Raw genomic sequence first — 21,297 nt, forward strand, 5'->3', positions numbered from 1 at the left:
GCGTTTCGTATTTACGAATCTAAAAAAAATTTCCTTGAATTAAGCTAAATTAGAGAAATATACCTATATTTTTGGATACATCTTTCCACATGTTCAGTTGTGTAAATATTTTACTTACTTTTATCGCTATTCTGCCCGCAAATTTGTAAATTTGTGCAAAAACATTTTAACAACAGAAAAGTTAGTTTATCTTGATCAAATGCACAAATTATATTCTTAACAGTTCAAAAACTTTAAATTGAATAATAATTAATGCATAAAGAAAAGCATTACTTTATTTAACACCTTTAAAAACCATAAAAATAGTAACAATTGGTGTCTTACTTTTCATGAAAATTATCAAACGAATTACCTAAAACGTCCAAATTATACAGTTTAAATTCTAGCATACATCATTGTATGTTAAGGAACAAAGATACCAGCTATAAACAGAAACATTAAAATGTATTTAACATATTTTGATTAAATTCCTTTTTTTTCATCTGGAAAGAAAACTGACATTGTGATATTTTTTACCATAGTTATCAAATTACATAAAAAAAGAAAATCAATACTTACGCGGGAAAAGTAATCCCAGGAATCTTTTTCAAAAATCTGTTTGTGCATCCATATACAACACAAGCTGACATGCTTCAAAAAGAAAAGAAAAAAAAGTATTGCAATTACAAGACTTCCTTGCACAAGTCACAGCGATAACAAGAACATGGCCGCCAAGCCTCACTGTTTGAGTTGAACCTTCATTCCTTCTATTCTAACCTCCTTGATTAGCATCGGCCCCAAATTGTCGCCATCAAAGCTATCCTCCGAAAAATATCCAATTTTTTTAGAAGTTTATTAACTAAGAAAATAAAATTTATATAAAATTTATTAACTAAGAAAATTAAATCTATATAAAAATTTCTTAATTCAGTAATTCTGCGTAAAACCAACAGATATGTTATTGACTCTCTAGATAGCAGGAATGTGTTTTTTAAACTTATCTCTATAATAAATATTGCATCATTATTTGAATGTTGTGGTTGTGAGGTTGAGAAGTAGTTATTAAAATATAAATTTACGTTTCATCTTACATAACTGTTGGATTTAAAATCGTGTTATAGTTACGTTACATTTTACATAACTGTTGGATTTAATTATCGTGTTATAACAAATAATTCTAATTTATCAGTTTTTCAGATTAAAAAATGCTTTGTTCGATAAAATGGTATTCTATTGTATTATATGATGAGTTTGTCTGAAGAACCAGCTCGTAAACTTTTTATAAAACATTGTTATTTATTAACTCCTGGAAGTAATAATAGTTCTTTTAAGCATCGAAGATGGATTGCTAACTTTAAGAGGAAATCTATTGCTCTTAGTTTAGTTTGGCTGCAGGGTGTTATTACAAATGTGAGTGATTAATTTAAATTGTAAGTCTTAACTTAAAAGAATTCTTGCCATTGTGAATGATGAAATTTGTTTATCTAAATATAATGCTGTAAATTTCTTTGAAGGTATTATACCGGTATGTTTTATTTAATTTTTCTTCCTGCATTTAAAAATGTTTTAGAATGTTTATCAAAGAAAATTACAACTCTTGTGTTTTCTAACTCCTAGGTTGTTTTTGTTTACTAATAGTACGATCTGTAACTACCATTGTTAACCAGTACCGAACTAACTACCAGTGTACAACGGCTTTTACCGTTCGGTCGTTTGTGGGTCTGCAAATTGATATTGAATACCTAATTTTATACTTAGCAAAATTTCTCTAAAATATATATAAATAAAACAATACAATATTTAAGCTTATGATGATAACTTCCTGAATTGCTTTTTTTTTAATACTGCAGAAATAAATAAATAAATAAATAAAAGTAGTTTTTCTACATGGAAAAGTAAATGGTAAGCATACCATAATTAATGGTCATTGTTAATTATGGAAATATTCATATTCTTATTGATGCTTTTATGTAAACTCTTGTTATTTAGCTTTCAGAATGTGCATTGATCTAAGTGAGAAAAATTAAAAGTCTTTTATGTATTTTGTAGTTATTTAAGTTTAAAAAAAAAATGCAAATTCATGAAAACAAGCAGATTTCACGTATTATGTAATAAATTAGAGTATATTAATATGGAGGCATAATGATAATGCAATGGAAATGTAAATCTCATGAATATTGAATTATAGGTGCATTATTTGTGAAAAATGCTCTTTACTTATTAACTAATTTGAACTTATTCTATTTGAAAATTTGGTGTTAAGATGTGCAAAGCAATGTTTGGAAAGGAAGCTGTGGAATTAATATGTACATCAAAGAAAAGCTTAAACAACATGTTTTAAGAAATGCTTACATAGACACAATTAAGAAGTTTTTAAGTTCAAATTTCTTATCAGTAGATTCAAAATGGTGAAATATTCAAGTTTTTTAACATCGATTGCCAAATGACTGGCAGAAACACCAGGTTTCGCTTTTTTAATTTTAAATTGTAGATTATTGCTCCCTCCTTCTAACTTTATAATATTTATTATATGAATATTCCTTTTATAGGTTTCAGAATCACGTAATACATTTACACTTGATGATGGATCTGGCACAGCTGCTGTTGTATCTGCAAGTGAAGCCCCTGGATTTGGCTTATGGATTCAGAATGGTATAATTTTTATAGTAAATAAAAGTAAAAATGCAGTTACATATGGTTTTGCAATTGTTATTATTAAATGGATATTTATTAAATATTATTGATTAAGGTGATATACGCCCTAATTTCACCAAATGTGGCGATATGTATTCTGCGCTGGTTTTTGGCGCAATTGTGTGTTATATGGCAACCCTGTTGACGTTGAAAAATCTTTCACTGGAGATCGTTGGTTCGCATCTGTGTCTGAGAAGATAGGGGGGGGAGAAGATAAAATGGTAGAAATTGTTAAATTGAAGTTCGGCAAAAGGAAATATCAGGTCGCCGCTTTTTCAAATGGCCCAGACTTTCCTTTCCCCATCGATGACGAATAGCTGATATGCTTTGCACTTTGTAATCGATTATGAAGTCTCGATACTTTGTTTACATTTTATGTGGAAATGTGGTGAGGTTGTATATGGAAAATCTTGCGCAATTAATAAGGGCCGCTCTTCGTATTTAATTTTTTTTTCCCTTGCCTGTATACGAGACTGGATGCAATGCGAATAAATCTCTATGCTACAGTCAATTATTTCCATTATTTGAATTAATTCATCATGAGAACTTTAAAAGTCTTAATAAACAGAAACTTACTCATGTTTCTGATACAAAAATATTGATATGCTTTGTTCAGTTCTCTTGTTAATAAAAAAACAGCAATTGTGCATGTAATGACAGTAAAAAATAGTGAAAATTTATATATGTCTGTATTGTTGCCTAAGTAGTAATAATGCATGATTAAAAAACAAATATTAGAATCTACTGAAGTAATAATTACATATGTTAGAACACAAGAAAAGAATCTGAATTTTTATTTATTTTAGTGACCCGTATTTTTTAAAATTATGTTCACAGAGTTCTTTTGTTATGTTTCCCCCAAACAGCAGAGATGCATGTCCTAAATTTTGTACTGAACAACACAAAATTATGTTCAAAGAAAAGAAATTCATAAATTCTGCATTGCCTATGATTGCCAGTTAAAAAAACATGTTTTCCATTTTTCCACATCGAAAAATTATACCGGGGTGTGAGAGACACCACTTCACTTGGCATTTGATGTTTTATATCAATAAAAATCCCATAGTTTTAACCATTGATCCTAATTTTAATCCCTCTTCATTCTTAGCTTTAAGGAAATTTGCTTCTTATTTGTATTTTGGTCTCTTTCTGTAAATAGTGGTATTAAGGATTTGGTTTTTATCATTTAACCATACTTTCCAGTTCCTTTTTGTTGCTTCTCATGTAGGCACATGCTGATTTTTCATTCTTGCAGCAGTATGTTTAATACTCAGACCTTTAGTGCTTCAAGTTTACAAACATTTTGTTGATTCTTTTTTTTTTTTTTTTATTGATTTCTTTAGAAATTATAATCCTGCTTAGTGTTAAGATTTATGCATTGTTTATATCAGATAATTATTAATAAATAAACTATATACTTTCATTATTTTCTGTGCATTTTAATCATACAATTATTTCTGTATTTGAATATATTTGGATTTCATGAATTGAACTTTCCTAACACCCAGTGTGCATGTCGTGTTGAATGCATTATTTCGGATTCAAAATGTATAGACAGAGAACAGTACCAGAATGACAAAAGTGGTAATTTAACAACATAAATAATATTGGCATCAATTATCCACTACCTAAGACAAACACTTCCACAGAAAATATTTATAGCAGCTGTGTCTGGCTGTCTTACAGACGGTTTACTGTATTTTGCGATTTAAAATTAATTAACTCATTATATTACTGATACAATTTAAAGTTTTTTCTTAGTTCAAACAACGCATATTACTGATCAAAAAGTAGTATCTTATGATTATTAGTCATATTATTAAAAACTTCAAAATGGCTTTTGGAAATTTTTCTCCTTACACAATGATTTGCAGTTTGGCAAAAAAGCTTTCACAAGTTAGACTTACTATTGGCAAGTATTGAATTTTGTTTCCGAAACGTTAACCAGTAATTTTGTTTAGAGTTAAAAATCATTTCTGTGGTATATATACATGTTTTTAGTTTTTAATATACTTCAGAAGTTCCTTTTCTTTTGCCACAAGGCATGTGTAAAATAAGCTCTGTATTATTATTAAGACATCCAGAAGAAGCCTTTTTGACAATTGATCACTGAAACTTACGCCGTACCTGTCTGTTAATTAGAAAATAATTTTGGGTAATAAAATAAATATATCAGAAAAGTATTATATTATTAAAATATTTCTAAAAATATATTAAATTAATGTATTAGAAATCTCTGTAATTTAAGGCAAGCTTTCGTTCTTCAACTACATGTCCATTTCTGATACCCAAAGGCTAATTCCGTCATAATAACTTATCTTTTAACTGGTCATTATTCAGCAAAACCTTTCTATTTGAAAATTCTGTGACCATCCTTTGTAATAAAGACCCAAGATACAACCTCCACCACCTGCAAAATGCATAGCTCTCTTTATATAGGATCTCTGTGGCTGTTACTGGAAGGCACTAAATAGGCTTCCATATTCTCTGTTATTAAGTACATTAAGGCTGTTTACATCTTTTGTTCCAGAACAGATATTCAATACATTAGGCAATTTGTGTTTATCTACCATTTGTTTCAATAATAATGTTTTTGTTGGCATTAATTTCTCTTAAGTAATTTAAACATGAGGTTGTTTAAGGGCATTTTTTATCCATTCATTTATTGAAATATTTACATTTATTACTTTTTTTCCATTAGATAATCCAAGAATTTTATATATGTTACAATTTATGGTATAGGCTTGTATATATATGCAATATGAATATTTTTTTTTTTTAATTTTCCAGAAGAATAAAATTCTTATCTTCTATTTGTGTTATTAATCAGATCTTATTATCTGATTGTGTTATTAGTTAGGTATTTCTCCTGCCTTCATAGCATGCCATCATGGTGTAATGATCAGCACACTCAGCACATATTCGAGAGGTCCATGGTTCGAGTCCCAGGGAGGGCATTGCTCATTTTTCACATCTCTCAGCTTTAAAAAAAAAAAAAAAAAAAAAAACTAATGTCTCTACAGTGTCTTCTTCAAAATAAACAAATAATCTGATGAAATTAAAATATTTTGGTCATTAAAACTTTCTAATCACTGCTGTTTACATCTACATTTCTTTTTTTCACATAATTTGAAGGTTTTTAAACTATGTTTCAGAGAATACATTCAGAGAAATTTTAGATGTCATGCAACTCCTCTGGGGCATCTACAAGTCAAAATCAAAATTTAAACAATTTTTACTATCGCTGGACATACTTAAAATAAAGAAATATTTTTTATTCTATTGTTATTGTTACAAAAAATTATATTAAGCAGATCTGTTTTTATGATTAAAATTATAATGAAATAATGATTTTCTTTTCACTTTCTGCATAAAATGCACAAATTTTGTATTCAATTCTTTTTTAACATTTATTTTTATTATTGTATTATATAGAATTATATAGAAAGAGCTACAGGACGCTATGTTTTCATAATGGTCATTCCACTATACTGGAAATATTAAATCAAATAATAAGTGCAGGAAAAGATTCAGTAAGAGGCTATACTATCTTCTGAAACAATACATTTGACTGTAATTTTTCCATATGATATTTCTATACAACATCCCAAAATCTTGGTAAATAACTTTCTAAACTAAGTTTACAGTGTAAAAAAAGTAGTGGAAAAATGTTGTATTCATGTAACTGGGCTACCATACATAAAAATTAAGCAGTGTTACAAGTGTTTTTTATCTTAATTGTCTGTTACAACCAAATAACTAGACATGAGAAAGAACATGCAGTGTCAGTACAGCTGGATGATCCCTTTTACAGAGTTGCTAATTTGAAAACAAATTAACCTGTAAAACTACCCTTCATACTGGTTTGCTTTAGATTCATTTGGTAACAAATATGCCATTTAAGTCTGTACGAATCAATTAATAAACTTTGTTACAAGCAAGTTTTTGTTTGCAGGATGCTGTTCATAATTGGTTTTCTTTTGGTGGTATAGCAACAGCGAAGGGAGAAAGATTCCGGGTAATTTAAATTCAACTAACATAGCAAATTCCATTCTTCTGTAACTTTATAATTTAATACAGCTTTATTTTTTCAGAATTTTATTCAAACTACTATTTCATCAATTGCAGACAAATTCCACAAGTGCATATTTTAAAATTAATTTCACACTTAAAAAAGTATGATTTGTTTATAAATAATTTGTTATAAAAATAAAAATATGATTTGTTATGGAAATCATTGTAACTTAGACAAATATACACACAAAAAGAAAAAATATATATATACAAAAATGGTGATGCTGCTTATTAAATACTGAAGAATTGTTATATGCACATATACATGGTTGACACAGTTTGGTGCATACTGCTAAATTTGCTGTGGTAATATGGTAGCAAAAAAAATTTTTTTGTCATTTTGTATTAAAATTATTAAGGTGTTGATGCCTATGTTACATAAAGCAAGGTAACGTTAAGTAAGAGCTATGTACCTTAGGCAAAGGGATGCCTTTGAGAAGATCTTTCTATGCAAAATTGACTTGTATTCACATAATACATGAGGAGAAACAGGAAAATTCCCATGGCTATCTTATCTGCTAGTCTACTGGTGCCAGTCAAAATAGACAGTAATATAATATTATACCAGCTAAGTAGCACTGCATTATACATCACTAAAGAAATAAATACATTTCAGAAAACTTTCCTGTTTTCTGAAAGTGTCAATATCTTCATTATTATAACTTCCTGATATTTCAATGCATGTAATTTTATGAACTATTAAAATAAAACAGAATATTTTTTTGAATTGGTTGTGTTTAATCATAAGATTATTTTGAAAAACGTTGTTCCTGATAAAACTAAAAAATGAATTTTCTTTACACACTGACTGTTAAATTATTATATTTCAAATCAACAGATTGCATTTATACAATAAGACAGGATGAAAAATACAGTAGTGAGGCAATTGTTGAGTTTCTGAAGAAACAATAATAAAAATTTTCAAATCTAACACAGTACACCTTGTTTAATGTGTAATATAGTATGGAATGTTTTGTAAAGAATGAACTATTTTAAAAAAAGCATGCAATAGGTGAAAATGAAACCAAATAAAAATCAAACAGAACTCTATTACACGTTATGCAACAAAATTAATGAATATGAATGTCTATAAACTTTTTTTTAACTTGTACCAGATCTTGAAACATCAACAAGATCTTAGGCAATAAAATTAATAAAAATTTATGTTGATAAGTGCTTAAGAACAAATAGAACAAAATGGCGTAACTCTCAACTAGTTAACCAAATAAAGTGTTTACGTTCTAGAGGATTTTATTTACTTCACACACATACATACATTATCTCTACATTTACTTTCATAACTCGTATCATACATAACATACTTCATACAATACTCTTACATCGAAGTGATTTTCTATAGTAGTAAGCAAATTTTTTTAACAGTTTCTACTTCTTGTCTGCAAAGTATTCCTTTAAATTGCAAGGTTTCGCGATATTCATTTTCCTCCTGACAAAGTTCATACACGAATCCAAAATATTAAGGAAATAATCGATAAACAACGGCCATTTCATTATCGATCACAAGAGTCTGAATATCGATAGTAAAAGGAAAGTCTGGGCCATCTGAAAAAGCGGCGACCGAAATATCATTGTGGCCATCCTGTTGTGGGGCAGTGGGTGTTTGGAGGAGTGGAAAGAGGGTCTGGGAGATTATTTTTAGTGTCTGTGCATGATAGAAGTAGGGATTTGTGATTTTATTTATTTGTGAACCATAGTAGGAATTTTCTGGGTAGTATGTCTGGCTGTTATATAAATACGATAATGATTATGTAGCAGCATGTTAAAGGCGGTATGAAATTGGTATTTCTGCTGTTCGATAAAACATTAATTCATGGTAAGTGCATTTTATTTTATTCTTTTTCTTATTTTATAGAATGTTATGTTCATTGCTATTTTAGTATGAATTTCTGTTGTTATTTTTGTTTTTTTGAATTGTTTGAAATTTATATTAGTTATTTTAGTTTATTTTGTTGATTAATGCGTAGTGTCTAGATTGTGCAATTCGTAGATGGTTTTTAAAGTTGAAACAGAACGCTGTGTACATGGTATTCTTTGAAATTTATTGTTGTTATGTTAATTTATTAAAGCGAGGTGTGAGTAGTTCTTAGATTTGTTCGTTGCCTAAATTGTGCTATTTATAGATGTTTTTTTAAGTTTAAACAGGATGCTGTGTACATGGTATTCTTTGAAATTTATTGTTGTTATTTTAATTTATTTAAGCGAGGTTGCGTAGTTCGTAGATTCGATCATTGCCTAGAATGTGCCATTCGTAGATGTTTTTTTAAGTTAAAACATATCGCTGTGTACATGGATTCTTGTCAAATATTTTTGGTTAGAAACTTTACGTTTTTGCTATCTAAATTTTTTGTTTTGGATTTTTAGCTTAAATTGTGTATTCAAAACATGTTTTTTGCATGTGTGAAATCCGAGTTTTTGGAGACATTTTAGGCTTAAAGTTTGAAATGTAGATAAAAAATTTAGATAGTAATATGGCACCGTGGAGTGGTGAGAAATTTGTCACCGCATTTGGTGACCTGAGGGTGCATATAAGAGTAGTTCTCCATGGTCTTATACTATTTACATTATACAGTCAAAAGTCTTTAATCCGGACCTCAAAGCTACAAACTTTCTGCGCATGCGTAGCGTTTAGGCATGTGCATATGCGTTTATGCATGCATAATACCTTTTACGCATGCACATTTATGTTTACGCATGCGCGATTAATGTATAACGCACGGTATAAGCTAAGCTAAAATTATCTAATTATCTATTTCAGTTAATGTTGCAGATTGCATTGTTCCTTAATCTTCTAATTGGATCCGGCTTATTATTTTTTCAGACTGTTAGAGCAATTTTATAAAAGTAAGCTTGAACTTTCGATTACCGTAATTTCCGGAAGAAAGGCTGCATCAGCGTAAACGCCGCAATAGATTAAATTGAGCGTGACATCGTCGTGCGCCATATAGATGTGAAATCTCAACATAAGTCCTGATATATGACATACCAGTTAAGAAAAATGCATGAAATGAAACCATAACTCAAAAATAAATTAAAGGTAAGAAATATGGAAAATATATTTACCTTCACGTATATACTTATATTTACCCACTAAAGAAGTCCATATTTGTAATACTCAGACTATATTATAAAAAATTGCAGTAACGAAATATTAAATTTGGATGACAAAAGGAAATTTTAAATTTTACTTATAAAAGGAACTACAGCAAACTATACATCATATAAAGCCATCAAAATCTGATTCTTCACTATCTGAATTAAAAAGATTTAGTAAATCCTGATCTAAGTCTTCTAGATCGTCACATTCATCCTCTTGGTTTACAGTCTCTTTATCTAAGGATATAATTTCAGCTTCTTTGAACCCTGCTATTATTGACAATGTTTTTACTGATTTCCACGCACTTCCTACCCACTTTGCAACTTCTTCATAAGATGCTCTACGCATTTTAATGCTTTTGGTATACATATGCAATCCTTCACTCATCCAACACTCCCACCGCTTTTGGACTTCAGCTTTGAAGGATTTATTACCTGACAAATCTAACGGTTGTAAGATTTTTGTCAAACCACCAGGAATTATTGCTTCGGTCGTAGACAATTTTTGACATCTGGTTTTCACCGACTCAAGTGAATGAGCACGCATGGAATCCATTATCAATAACCTTTTGGTTGGAAAAAAGATCCCATACGACACTGCCAAACTTTTTGTAGCCACTCATGCATGATTGTTTCGCACATCCAGCCATTCTCGTTTGCACAAATAATTACATCATTAGGAAAATCTCCCTTCGGAATAGTCTTTCGTTTAAAAATGATCATCGGCTGTAGCTTGTCACCGTTTGTGGCACAAGCTAACACACATGTAAATGACGTTCTTTCATGCCCCGTCGTAAGCACAGATACAGTTTTTGCACCAGTTTCATCAACAGTTCTGTTTGCAGGAGAGTCGAAAGCTAACGGCGTTTCATCCATATTTATTATCTGTGACCAAAGAAGTTTTTTTTTTTTTTTTTTTTTTTTTTTTTTTTTTTTTTTTGTCAAAAATATATGTAACATATTTTAGAAAAGATGCCTTTTTATCCTGCCAGTCTATTGGTAATTGTTGCCCGACTGTTGTTCTAGTACGCACAGAAATATTTTTTCTTTTCAGAAATCTGCTACACCTCCTTTGAAATCATTTATGTTCATTCGTTTTGCTATAAATTTTGCTTGTAAGCGAATTTTTACAGTTGAAATTGCCATTCCCTTTCCTCATTGCTCCTTTATCCAGTTTGCAAGGTCGTCCTCTAGATTCGGCCACCTTACAGTACCACGTCTTTTGGCTCGTTTATGTTGTGGCATATTTTTAAGAAGTTCTTTTTCAGTTTTTTAACGTCGAACACATCATCTCTCGTCCACTTCAAACTCTTGAGCTGCTGCTCGATTTCCAATTTGTTCAGCACGTGAAATTACATTAAGCTTAAAACCAGCAGTATAGCTTCTGTGCTGTTTAGGTGACATTTTCAAAAATTTTCCGTTCCCTTCTTACTTAAAAACTATCCAACAAGTACTTGTACCCAAACTGATGGGATCTGTATCTGGCAGAATGCGAAGAAAAATTGATTCATGCTGAAGGGGAAATACGTCAGAGTTCGTTATTGCGAGGCAGGTGGAGTCGTGTCCGCCTTTGAAAAAATTTCAGAAAAGGCAGGGGTGGGGAAAGGATGGGTCCTGGAAGATTCATCGGATGGCAGAGAAAGAAACTATTTAAACTGATGACAGTGTTGATTTGAAAGGGGGAAGAATGTTATTGTTCTGACATCTCGTTTGGGGTGAATAAGGCATGTAGGTCCGTTCAAGGAAAAGAATGTAAACAAAATAACGTTCGCAAAAAGCAACTGAGTGGTCTTTTGTGTGGGAACAGCATCAGTCTATGCATGCACAATGACAAGGCTATCCAAACTATGTACAATGACCATCATAGGATATATTTTATTTTTAGTGCACTTAAACGCCGCACCCGCTGAAAATTTAAGTTTTAAACACGTAAATGCCGCGGCGTTTCTTCCGGAAATTATGGTATGTCAAAAAGAATTTCCGATTCTGGAGCTGCCAAAGGATCTACAAAGTGTGAAGTTTATCAATTTCATGCAGCTCTGCGGGGGGTTGGGGGGTGACGTCGCGTCGTGCAATGAACTGGAAGTTCATCTTTTAGCACTATCCTTATCTTCAGGGCAGATGTTTTTATTTTATTCGGCTTATAATTCCTTACCAAATGTAGTGTTTCATCTCAATGTACTCCGTCTTTGATATGATTTGAATGAAATTCCTCATCATTATAAATATCATGAATACACATCAAATAGTTTCCGGTTGCAATTTTCTAATTTCGACTTTGCGTAATGTATGCTTTACGCATGCGCGCGTTGAAAGAAATTTTTAATAAAGTAAACAAATAAATATTAACCTTTTTTTTGTAAATTTCAATACCCTTTAGATCATAATTGCTCTTTATTTCATAAATTATGGTTTCATATTTTTAATTTTATAATTTCTGCATGCCATCTTACTAGATTTAAACTGATGATCTATAATCCGGAAAAATCGATAATCCGGAATCGGCGAAGTTATCTGTAATCTTTTTGATGCATTGTCTTTTTAATAACCTATTGAAAACCTATTGCAATACATGCAATGGAAGTGCAGAACAATCTGAATACACAATTTCTGAGCAGATGAATTGGATACAGAAGATGTTGGTGACATCTAAAAAGCCTCATTTGTGAGATAGAGATTTACTTTGCTGAAGACCATGTTTCCAAAACTATTATCACCGCTGTGGATGTATTGGCTCTGACTCCAAATTAATCTTTATTTTTACAACTCCGTTTCATCAAGTAACATCAATCCACGTTTTAAATCAAAAATAATCTTTTTTCGTTTTTAGCAAATGTAAGCAACTCTTTAGAACAATACCATTAATAATCTTTTTGTTGCCATTCCAAGAACAACAAAAATTGAATAATCTTTTTGTTGCCATTCTGAAAACAACAAAAATCAAATAAAACAATATTAATCAGTATTTAAAGTTTCTGTATAAGTTCAAGCCACACCAGTACTCCCTTCCCAGTAACTAAGTTATGGTAGAGCATAATATTACCTTTAAAACACACTATTTACAAAAACAAAAACAAAAAAATACTATTGATACATATAAATGCTAATCCCGAAATTGCACAGGGGTTTTTATTGTCTGCCCTACACACGACTGTTTTGCAGGAAACTTTCTAATTTTAGGAGTCTGTTGGAGGTTTGACAGGTTGTCTTATTGATGTTGTTGGTTGCTTCATAGTAATGTCTGGTGTTTGCAAGAAATATGCAGGCTTTAATCCATCAATAGACACTGTAACATCTTTGTGAGTAATTTTTACTGTAAAATATTTTTCTTTTCTGTCAACCACTTGAAAAGGACCATTGTAAGGGGGTTCTGATTGCTTTTTAACTCTGTGAATAAACACACGTGATGTTGTTTTTAAGTCTTTAGGGACGAATATTTTTTGGACATATTTATCGGATACTGTTCTTGGTCCAATTTTTTCCATAGTTTCTTTCAGCTGCTTGACAAAAATATCAGGTGGTGTTGGAGTTGTGCTATCGTGGAAAAATTCTCCAGGTAATCATATATTTTGTCCATAAACCATTTGAACAATGGTATATGCAGAGTCTTTCTGCATAGCTGTGTATAAGGCAAGAAGAACTGTTGGAAGTGTTTCAGTCCAGGTCAGGCTATCGTGTGCCATAAATGCGGTCTTGAGAGATCTATGGAGACGTTCTACCTTTCCATTTGCTTGGGGGTGGTAAGCCGTTTATGTTGCAATTTTATTCCACACATTTTGATAGGTTGTTGAACAACTCTGAACTAAACTGCGGTCCACGATCTGTGACTAGGCAACATGGCTTCCCAAATCTTGAAATCCAGTTAGAATAAAATGCTTTAGCAACTGTGTCTGCTGAAATGTTGTTAAGTGGAATCACTTCCATCCAGTTAGAGTACCGGTCAATGCAAGTGAGACATTAAATATTCCCATTTGATGGTGGTAGGGGTCCAATAAGATCAATATGCACATCACAAAGGGCAGAAGAAAATCACCAAAATGTGATTTTGTGTGTCGATTGAATTTACTTCTTTGGCAAGCCATGCAAGATCGAGTCCAAAGCTGTACATCTTTACGGATACTTGGCCAAATAAATTTAGATGATAAGAGTTTTACAGATGACCTAATGCCAGGATAGGCTATGTTATGCATTTTATAAAATATTTTCTTGCGATAACTGTCAGGAATATATGGTCTGATATTATTCGTTGAAGTTTCACACCACAAAGACTTCCCAGAAGGTAGTGGATACTGCTTGAAGTTCAGGGAAATTGCTGATGCCTTCAAATTTTGCAATTCTTTATCCATAATTTGTTCATCTGCAATTTTGTCATAGTCGATCAATGAAATTTCTTCAATTCTAGATAAAGTATCTGCAAAGGTGTTGTCTTGACCTTCTACATGCTGTATATCAGTTGAAAATTGAGAGATGTATTGTAAATGTCTAAATTGATGAGGTGATGCTTTTTCTGGCTTTTGTTTAAATGCAAAGATTATGGGTTTATGGTTTGTGAATATTGTAAATGTTCTTCCTTCCAGTAAAAATTTAAAGTGTTTGATGAAGAGGTAAATTCCTAGTAACTCTCTATCATAAGTACTGTAATGCTTTTGTGCTTCGTTTAGTTTTTTGGAATAAAATGCAACAGATTTCCATCCATTATCTTCAAATTGTTGAAGTACCGCTCCGATCGTTGAGTCTGAAGCGTCTGTATATAATGATAGAGGTAGTTCATGATTCGTGAATGATAAGAGTGTTGTATTGACTAAATCATCTTTACATTGCTGAAATTGTTTCTTAGCTTCATCGGTCCACTGAATTTTCCATTTATCTTTTTTTTTCGAGCTCCTTTAAGGTAGTCATGTAGGAGAGATTGGTTTTTTGATGTATTTTTTAAATATTGCCAATAAAAATTAATAAGGCCTAAGAATGTTCTGAGCTCGTGAATGGTTGTTAGAAGCTTGTAATTAACAATAGTTTGGACTTTCTCAGGCAAAGGTCGTGATCCTTGAGGAGTAATTAAATAACCCAAGAATTCAATTTCTTGTGTGCCAAAGATGGATTTGGAAACATTAGTGCAGAGTTCATAAGCATTTAATCTCTCAAACACAAGCTTCAAATGGATTTTGTGTTGTTCTTCACTAGCAGATGCTATCAGAATGTCGTCTAAGTATGGAAAAGCGAAATTTAGACATAAATCTTTGAAACGTTGCTGGTGCATTCTTCAAACCAAAACTCGTAACATTAAATTCACATAATCCAAAAGGAGTAATAATAGCAGTTTTACATCTGTCTTCTTCAACAATGGGCACTTGATAGTAGGCTTTAAATAAATCTATTTTGGAATAAATATTTGTACCTTTTAAAATATGATGGAAGTCCTCTATCCTAGGAATAGGATATCTATCAGGAACTGTTCTATCATTTAGCTGTGTATAATCTCCACATGGGCGAAGAGTACCATCTTTTTTTAGAACCACATGCAGAGGACTTGCCCATTGAGAACTTGAGGTTCTTATTATGTTATTGTCTAACATGAATTGGAACTCTTGCTTGACTATTGAAAGCTTTTGAGGATCCAACTGTCTTGCTTTAGAATGCACAGGTTCACCATGTGTTATGATATGATGTTGAAATTTATGTTTTAAACCTGATAAGAATGAATTTGGTTTGCATAAGTCTGGGTATTGTTTTAGAAGAGTATTAAATTTTGTTGAATGGGTTACTGTAACAACATCACTATTTTCACTGATGGAAGCAACTTCACCAGTTACTTTTAGTTGCGTCGCCCCATCAATCAGTTTTTTGCCATGTGAATCGATTATTAATTTAAATTAGCTAAGGAAATCAGCTCCTAAAATTCCTTTATTAATTTTGGCTACTATAAATGGAAACAAAGTCACACGTAAGTCCTAAATCAAGTTTTATACCATATGTTTCGATTTCAGTACCATTCGCTGCTTACAACTTGAAATACGTGGATTGTTTGTCTTGTGCTGATGCAGGTAAAATGCTAACATCTGCACCGCTATCCACTAAGAAACGCACTTTCGATTTTTTATCTCTGATAAATAAGCGAAAGTGGCGACATTCTTTAACACTATCTTCAGTAGAGCTTGCCGCCTCTTCTACTGTGCATTGCCGTTTCCCTGATTGGATGACTTATCACTTAACCAACTGCACGGTTGAGTACATTTATCCTGATGACACTTGTTACTGAAACGAAAATGATAAAAACAATATTTTCCTTTAGGATTAAATCTTTTCCTAGAAGTACTGCGAGATCGTCTGCGGGACGGAGAGTTGTGTCTAAATTGTGGTCTTGATGTATGATGAACAGTCATTTCGGCAATTCGCTGTTCAAGGGATTGAATTTTCATTAACAGTTCTGTATTCAAGCAATTACCAGCTGTTGATACACCACAAATCTCTTTAGAAGGTGTCATATCTGAAATTTTATCAGCCCTGAACACCAACTTGGGTAATTCTTCGTCACTAACATGTATTATATAACACATAGAATCTGGCAATTTCTCTAACCATAATGTTTTAATTAAATTTTCGGACACATCCGATGTTGCAACAGATTTTAATTTTTGTAATAATTGACTGGGTTTCTAGTTACCTAAATCGATTCCTGTAAGAAGTTTTTTTATTCTAGTACTTTCGGTTTCTTTAAATAAATCCAGAAGCCTTGTTTTGGATTCTGTATATTTAGTAGCGGAATTACTTGTTACGATATCCCAGATGTTCTCAGCATATTTGGGTTCTTACTGTGGTACTAAATAGTTAAATTTTGTTTCTTCCAAAATAATTCCATTTATCTTAAACTGAGCCTCAACATGAAAAAAGCCATATTTCTGGGCGATCCAACAAAAATGGAGGAATTTTGACTCTTACCTTACACACTTCGTGTGCAGGATCCGTGACAGTTTTATCGACTTCAGACATATTTACTTTAAAATCAAAAGTCCAAGTCACCAATTATTGGTTCCAAATTTAGCGCTAATTTGATAGACGGTTGCACTGATTTTGGCGTTTTTTTTGGGGGGGGGGCAAGCGATACGACTTATGGTAATTGCTGGAAAAGTTATTTATGGTAACTGACACTTTGTTGTCATTTTATTTTTAAAATAATGTGTTTTATTATGCATAAGTTCCGTGTTTTAAATTTATGGCTTCTAAATATTAAAAATCAATTTAATTTTGCATTTTTTTTGAAAATTTTATTTATTGTTTATGATATTTTGTATGTTGTGGATTATATAATCAGTGACATCACCTTGTTTTAAAAGTAATTGGTTTTAATATCTATAAATTTAATCTAATGTCTTAAACATTATTTATAGTTGTTAAATATAAAAATACAATTTAATTTTGCATTTTTTTTTTTTTTTTTTTTTTTTTTTTTGGAAAATGGTTTTATTATGTATGATTATTTAAATAATTTTAATTCTAGGTATGATGTAATCAGCTCCCTGATTGGTTACAGAATATTTGTGCATTACCGCGCCATTTTAAAATTTTATTATTCATCTCTTCGAATTCCTTAGATTTCATAGGAAATGGATATGTCCTTTCAAAGATTAATGTTTTTATTATTGATAAGTATCAAGAATTATTGGTGTCAGAATAAAAAAAATTGTCCTTTGAGACCTTATTTTGGCCAACCTGGCTTTCCTAATCGAAGATTTATTTATAAATTGCTACAAGGGTTAGAGGAAATTTATTTAAAATTTTTGGAGGAAACCTCGCTAATTGCTTTACAATGAAGTGCGAGAAATGTGGATCACAGATGAAGATCGTTAGAAGAACTGGCTGATCTTTGGAATATGGTAACTGGTAGTTTGGCGACATTTTGGAGGCGATAAAGGTTACTACCTAGGACTTTGGTAATAATGTGAGAAGCACTCAGTTCCAATTACACATTATTTTGTGTGAGGGAAATGAGAGATCATGAGATATGTCATGTGACATTAATGGACGAATTACAGTTGTTTAATCGGAAAAGGGGGGAAATCTGGAAATTTCGTATTTAGCTATATTCTGTGTTGTGTGAAACGTGACATTAATGGACGAATTACAGTTCTTTAATCGGAAAAGGGGGTTAATTTGGAAAAGCTTCATTGTGTGTTGTGTGAAATAGTGTTGATTAATTTTCGGATTGCATGGCGCTATGTAAAGTGAATTCTAAATTTTTAATGCATTTATCTGATAATAATAATAAGTTGAGATTGTGTGAAAGGCTATTAGAAGTTTAAATGGCCGTGCAAGAAATACGGTGAAAATGGACATTTTGTGAAAAGGAGTGTAAGGCAGGGTACGTGGTTTGCTGAAAGTAGTTTGAGTATAGGTGAAATTTTATTAATTTCTTATTACTTGGTGAATAGACTTCCAGTTGACTACTGGATTTAGGATTTAGAAATTAGCAGTAGTACTGCAGCGACGTAATGAAGATTCTGAAGAAGATTAGGCAAGTTAGTATTTTTAATCATTTAAGGATATTATTCTTATGCATTGTTCTAAATGTAAGGAGTAAATAAATTAAAATGGTATTATTTGAAAATTGTTATTAGCAATGATTTAGTTTAAAGTAATTAGGATTGTAATCTAATTTTTATTAATTTAATGTATGTGCTTATTTATATTTTAAGTAGTGTTTTTTAATTTAATTATATTTTAATTTAATGATCGTGATTTTGTGAGTTATGTGTTTGTAGTATTTTGGAATATGCTTGAGTAGTATACGTTGAGTATTTTCATGCATTTTCGTGAAATTTTTCTAATTTATGAGAAAAAAGCAGTGTACATGGATATAGTGAAGAGTGTGTGCAATGCCATTTTTGTGCAATTCTGGGATGTTTTTTTTAAGTAAAAATAAGTCGACGTGTACATGGTTTAGTGATATTTTAATTAAATGATAGTTATTTTGTGAATTTTATGTTTGTAGGAATTTGGTATACGTTTTAGTTGAAGTAAACGTGCATGGAAATAATTTAAATATTTGACACTAAGTATTTGTAATGTTTGCGGTATGAATTCGTTGGTGACGTTTATAATAAAATAGATAATTTAGAGGTAAAAGTTTTTAGATATTTTATTTATTTTATACGTGGAAATGTTCATATTTGGAAAGGGTATATACTTTTTCGCGATCAGGTAATTTCATATATGTTCTTTTTACTGGGTTTAAAGATTCAGAAAATTGTCATGCATTTTCGTGAATTTTTTCTAATTTATGAGAAAAAAGCAGTGTACATGGATATAGTGAAGAATGTGCGCAATGCCATTTTTGTGCAATTCTGGGTTTTTTTTTTAAGTAAAAATAAGTTGACGTGTACATGGTTTATGTGTATGTATTATTGTGAAAAACGCGCAAGGAGTTTCCGATTGTGCACTTTTTCCCAATTTTGCAGTGAATATTTTTCATGATTAAGCAGTTTCGTTAGATAAAATTTCTAGTATAAGTGTAATTTGGCTAGTAGATTGTTGGAAAAAGTGTTCAGTAAATAAAAAGAAAAGAAACATGTCTTTGCTTCATGAAGACAAAAGGGCGGCGGGAAAAAAAAATAGAGGGTTGCTGTAGCAGAGTAGGTCGCCAAAAAATCGCCAAGTTACCATAATTCAAAAATCAACCGAAGAACCGATTCTGAGGAGGCCGTATATGGTAATGTGGTCATGGTGGAAGAAATAACCGCTTGTAATGGTAAAAAAAGTATTAGACATTCCTTTTTTTTTACCGGCAATAAACTAATTGCTGTCATTTTAGCTCTAGTGTATGAAGCGTTCTTATTTATTTATTTTAAAGTATTTGAATTTAAGTAATATTTTAATTCTTTTAAATGTTGGTATGAGGGTTTTTAATTCGATATTCAATTTACGTAATATTTTAATCCAGTTAAACATTGGCGTAGTGTTTTTATTCTATTTCTGTGCTATATGAAAATAATAATTTAACCTTACCTTAATATTTTATACTCGTAGTAAATGCATTTATTTGCCTGCCATCTTAAAAAACAACGTTTTCAACAAAAAATTAATCCATTATTTTTAACTATATTTATTTTTTTAAAGTTTTGAATACTTTACTATTTTCGCAAAATAATACAAAAACAGCGTTTTTCAAGATGGCTGACGATTGTAGAAACTGCGCCAAATTACATCCCAAAAAATCCGTGCAACCGTCTACCAAATTAGCACCCCAAATTAAACTTTATTTTTACAACTCTGTTTCATCAAATAACATCAATCCACGTTTTAAATCAAAAATAATATTTTTTTCATTTTTAGCAAATGTAAACAACTCTTTAGAACAATATCATTAATAATCTTTGTTGCCATTGCAAGAACAACAAAAATTGAATAATCTTTTTGTTGCCATTCTGAAAACAACAAAAAACAAATAAAATGATATTAATCAGTATTTAAAGTTTCTGTATAAGTTCAAGCCACAACAGATGTATGTGATGTGCCAACTGTCTTGCAAGGTGTACATCAATCACTCTGTCATCATTGTGATGCATGCATCACAGTTGGTAATCTTGAACAATTCTTATAAATATAAAACATTATTTCTTGTAAATATCAGGATTTAAAATGATATTTTATTTTCCACTTTCTTAATAATTACTGCATTTGCATTTCAAAGTACACTACGCACTGCATTACAAAAATTGTTACTTTTCAATGTTCTAGGTTGAGACCTTATTTTCTGCTATGCTCTGTATATACAGTCAAAAGTCGTTAATTCATACACCCATAATCCGGAATGATCTATAATCCGGACCTCAAAGCTACAAACTTTCTGCGCATGCGTCGCGTTTATGCGTGCACGTAAGACCTTTACGGCTGCGAATTTGCGTGTGCGCATGTGCATAATACGTTTACGCATGCGCGTTTAATGTATAACGGACGGTATAAGCTAAGCTAAAATTATCTAATTCAGTTAATGTTGCAGATTGCATTGTTCCTTAATCTTCGAATTGGATCCGGCTTATTATTTTTTGCAGACTGTTAGAGCAATTTTATAAAAGTAAGCTTGAACTTTCGATTATGTCAAATAGAATTTCTGATATATATTTACTAATATGTAAAGGATCTACAAAGCGAAAGTACGTTTCGAAGTCCATTAAACAAAAAGTGGAATTGCTTCAAAAAATGGATAAAGGCGTATCCTTTGTTTCTTAACCATTCCGAAATCTGTTTATCAATTTCATGCTGCTCTGTGGATCAATTTCATGCTGCTCTGTGGTGGGGGGCGGGACATCGCGCCCGCCCCCCACCACAGAGCAATGAACTGGAATTTGATCTGTCAGCACTATCCTTATCTTCAGGGCAGATGTTTTTATTTTATTCAGCTTATAATTCCTTACTAAATGTAGTATTTCATCTCGATGTATT

The 21,297-nt window shown here is 31.3% G+C and overlaps 1 protein-coding gene across 1 annotated transcript in view; it reads left to right on the plus strand.

Annotated features, from left to right (window-relative positions):
• Nucleotides 1-854: 854 nt before the first annotated feature.
• Nucleotides 855-21,297, plus strand: part of LOC146998507 (recQ-mediated genome instability protein 2-like) — a 73,203-nt gene continuing 52,760 nt past the window's right edge. Inside the window, exons 1-2 of the mRNA XM_085810846.1 lie at nt 855-1,389; nt 2,529-2,631. Of these exons, the coding sequence (XP_085666972.1) occupies nt 1,222-1,389; nt 2,529-2,631 (271 nt within the window). The 5' untranslated portion in view covers nt 855-1,221. The remainder of the gene's footprint in view (nt 1,390-2,528; nt 2,632-21,297) is intronic.

Source organism: Stegodyphus dumicola, chromosome 2 (genome assembly GCF_044657685.1).
Source record: "Stegodyphus dumicola isolate Sdum_Otavi_A_Nest chromosome 2, ASM4465768v1".
Taxonomy (NCBI): Eukaryota; Metazoa; Arthropoda; class Arachnida; order Araneae; family Eresidae; genus Stegodyphus; species Stegodyphus dumicola.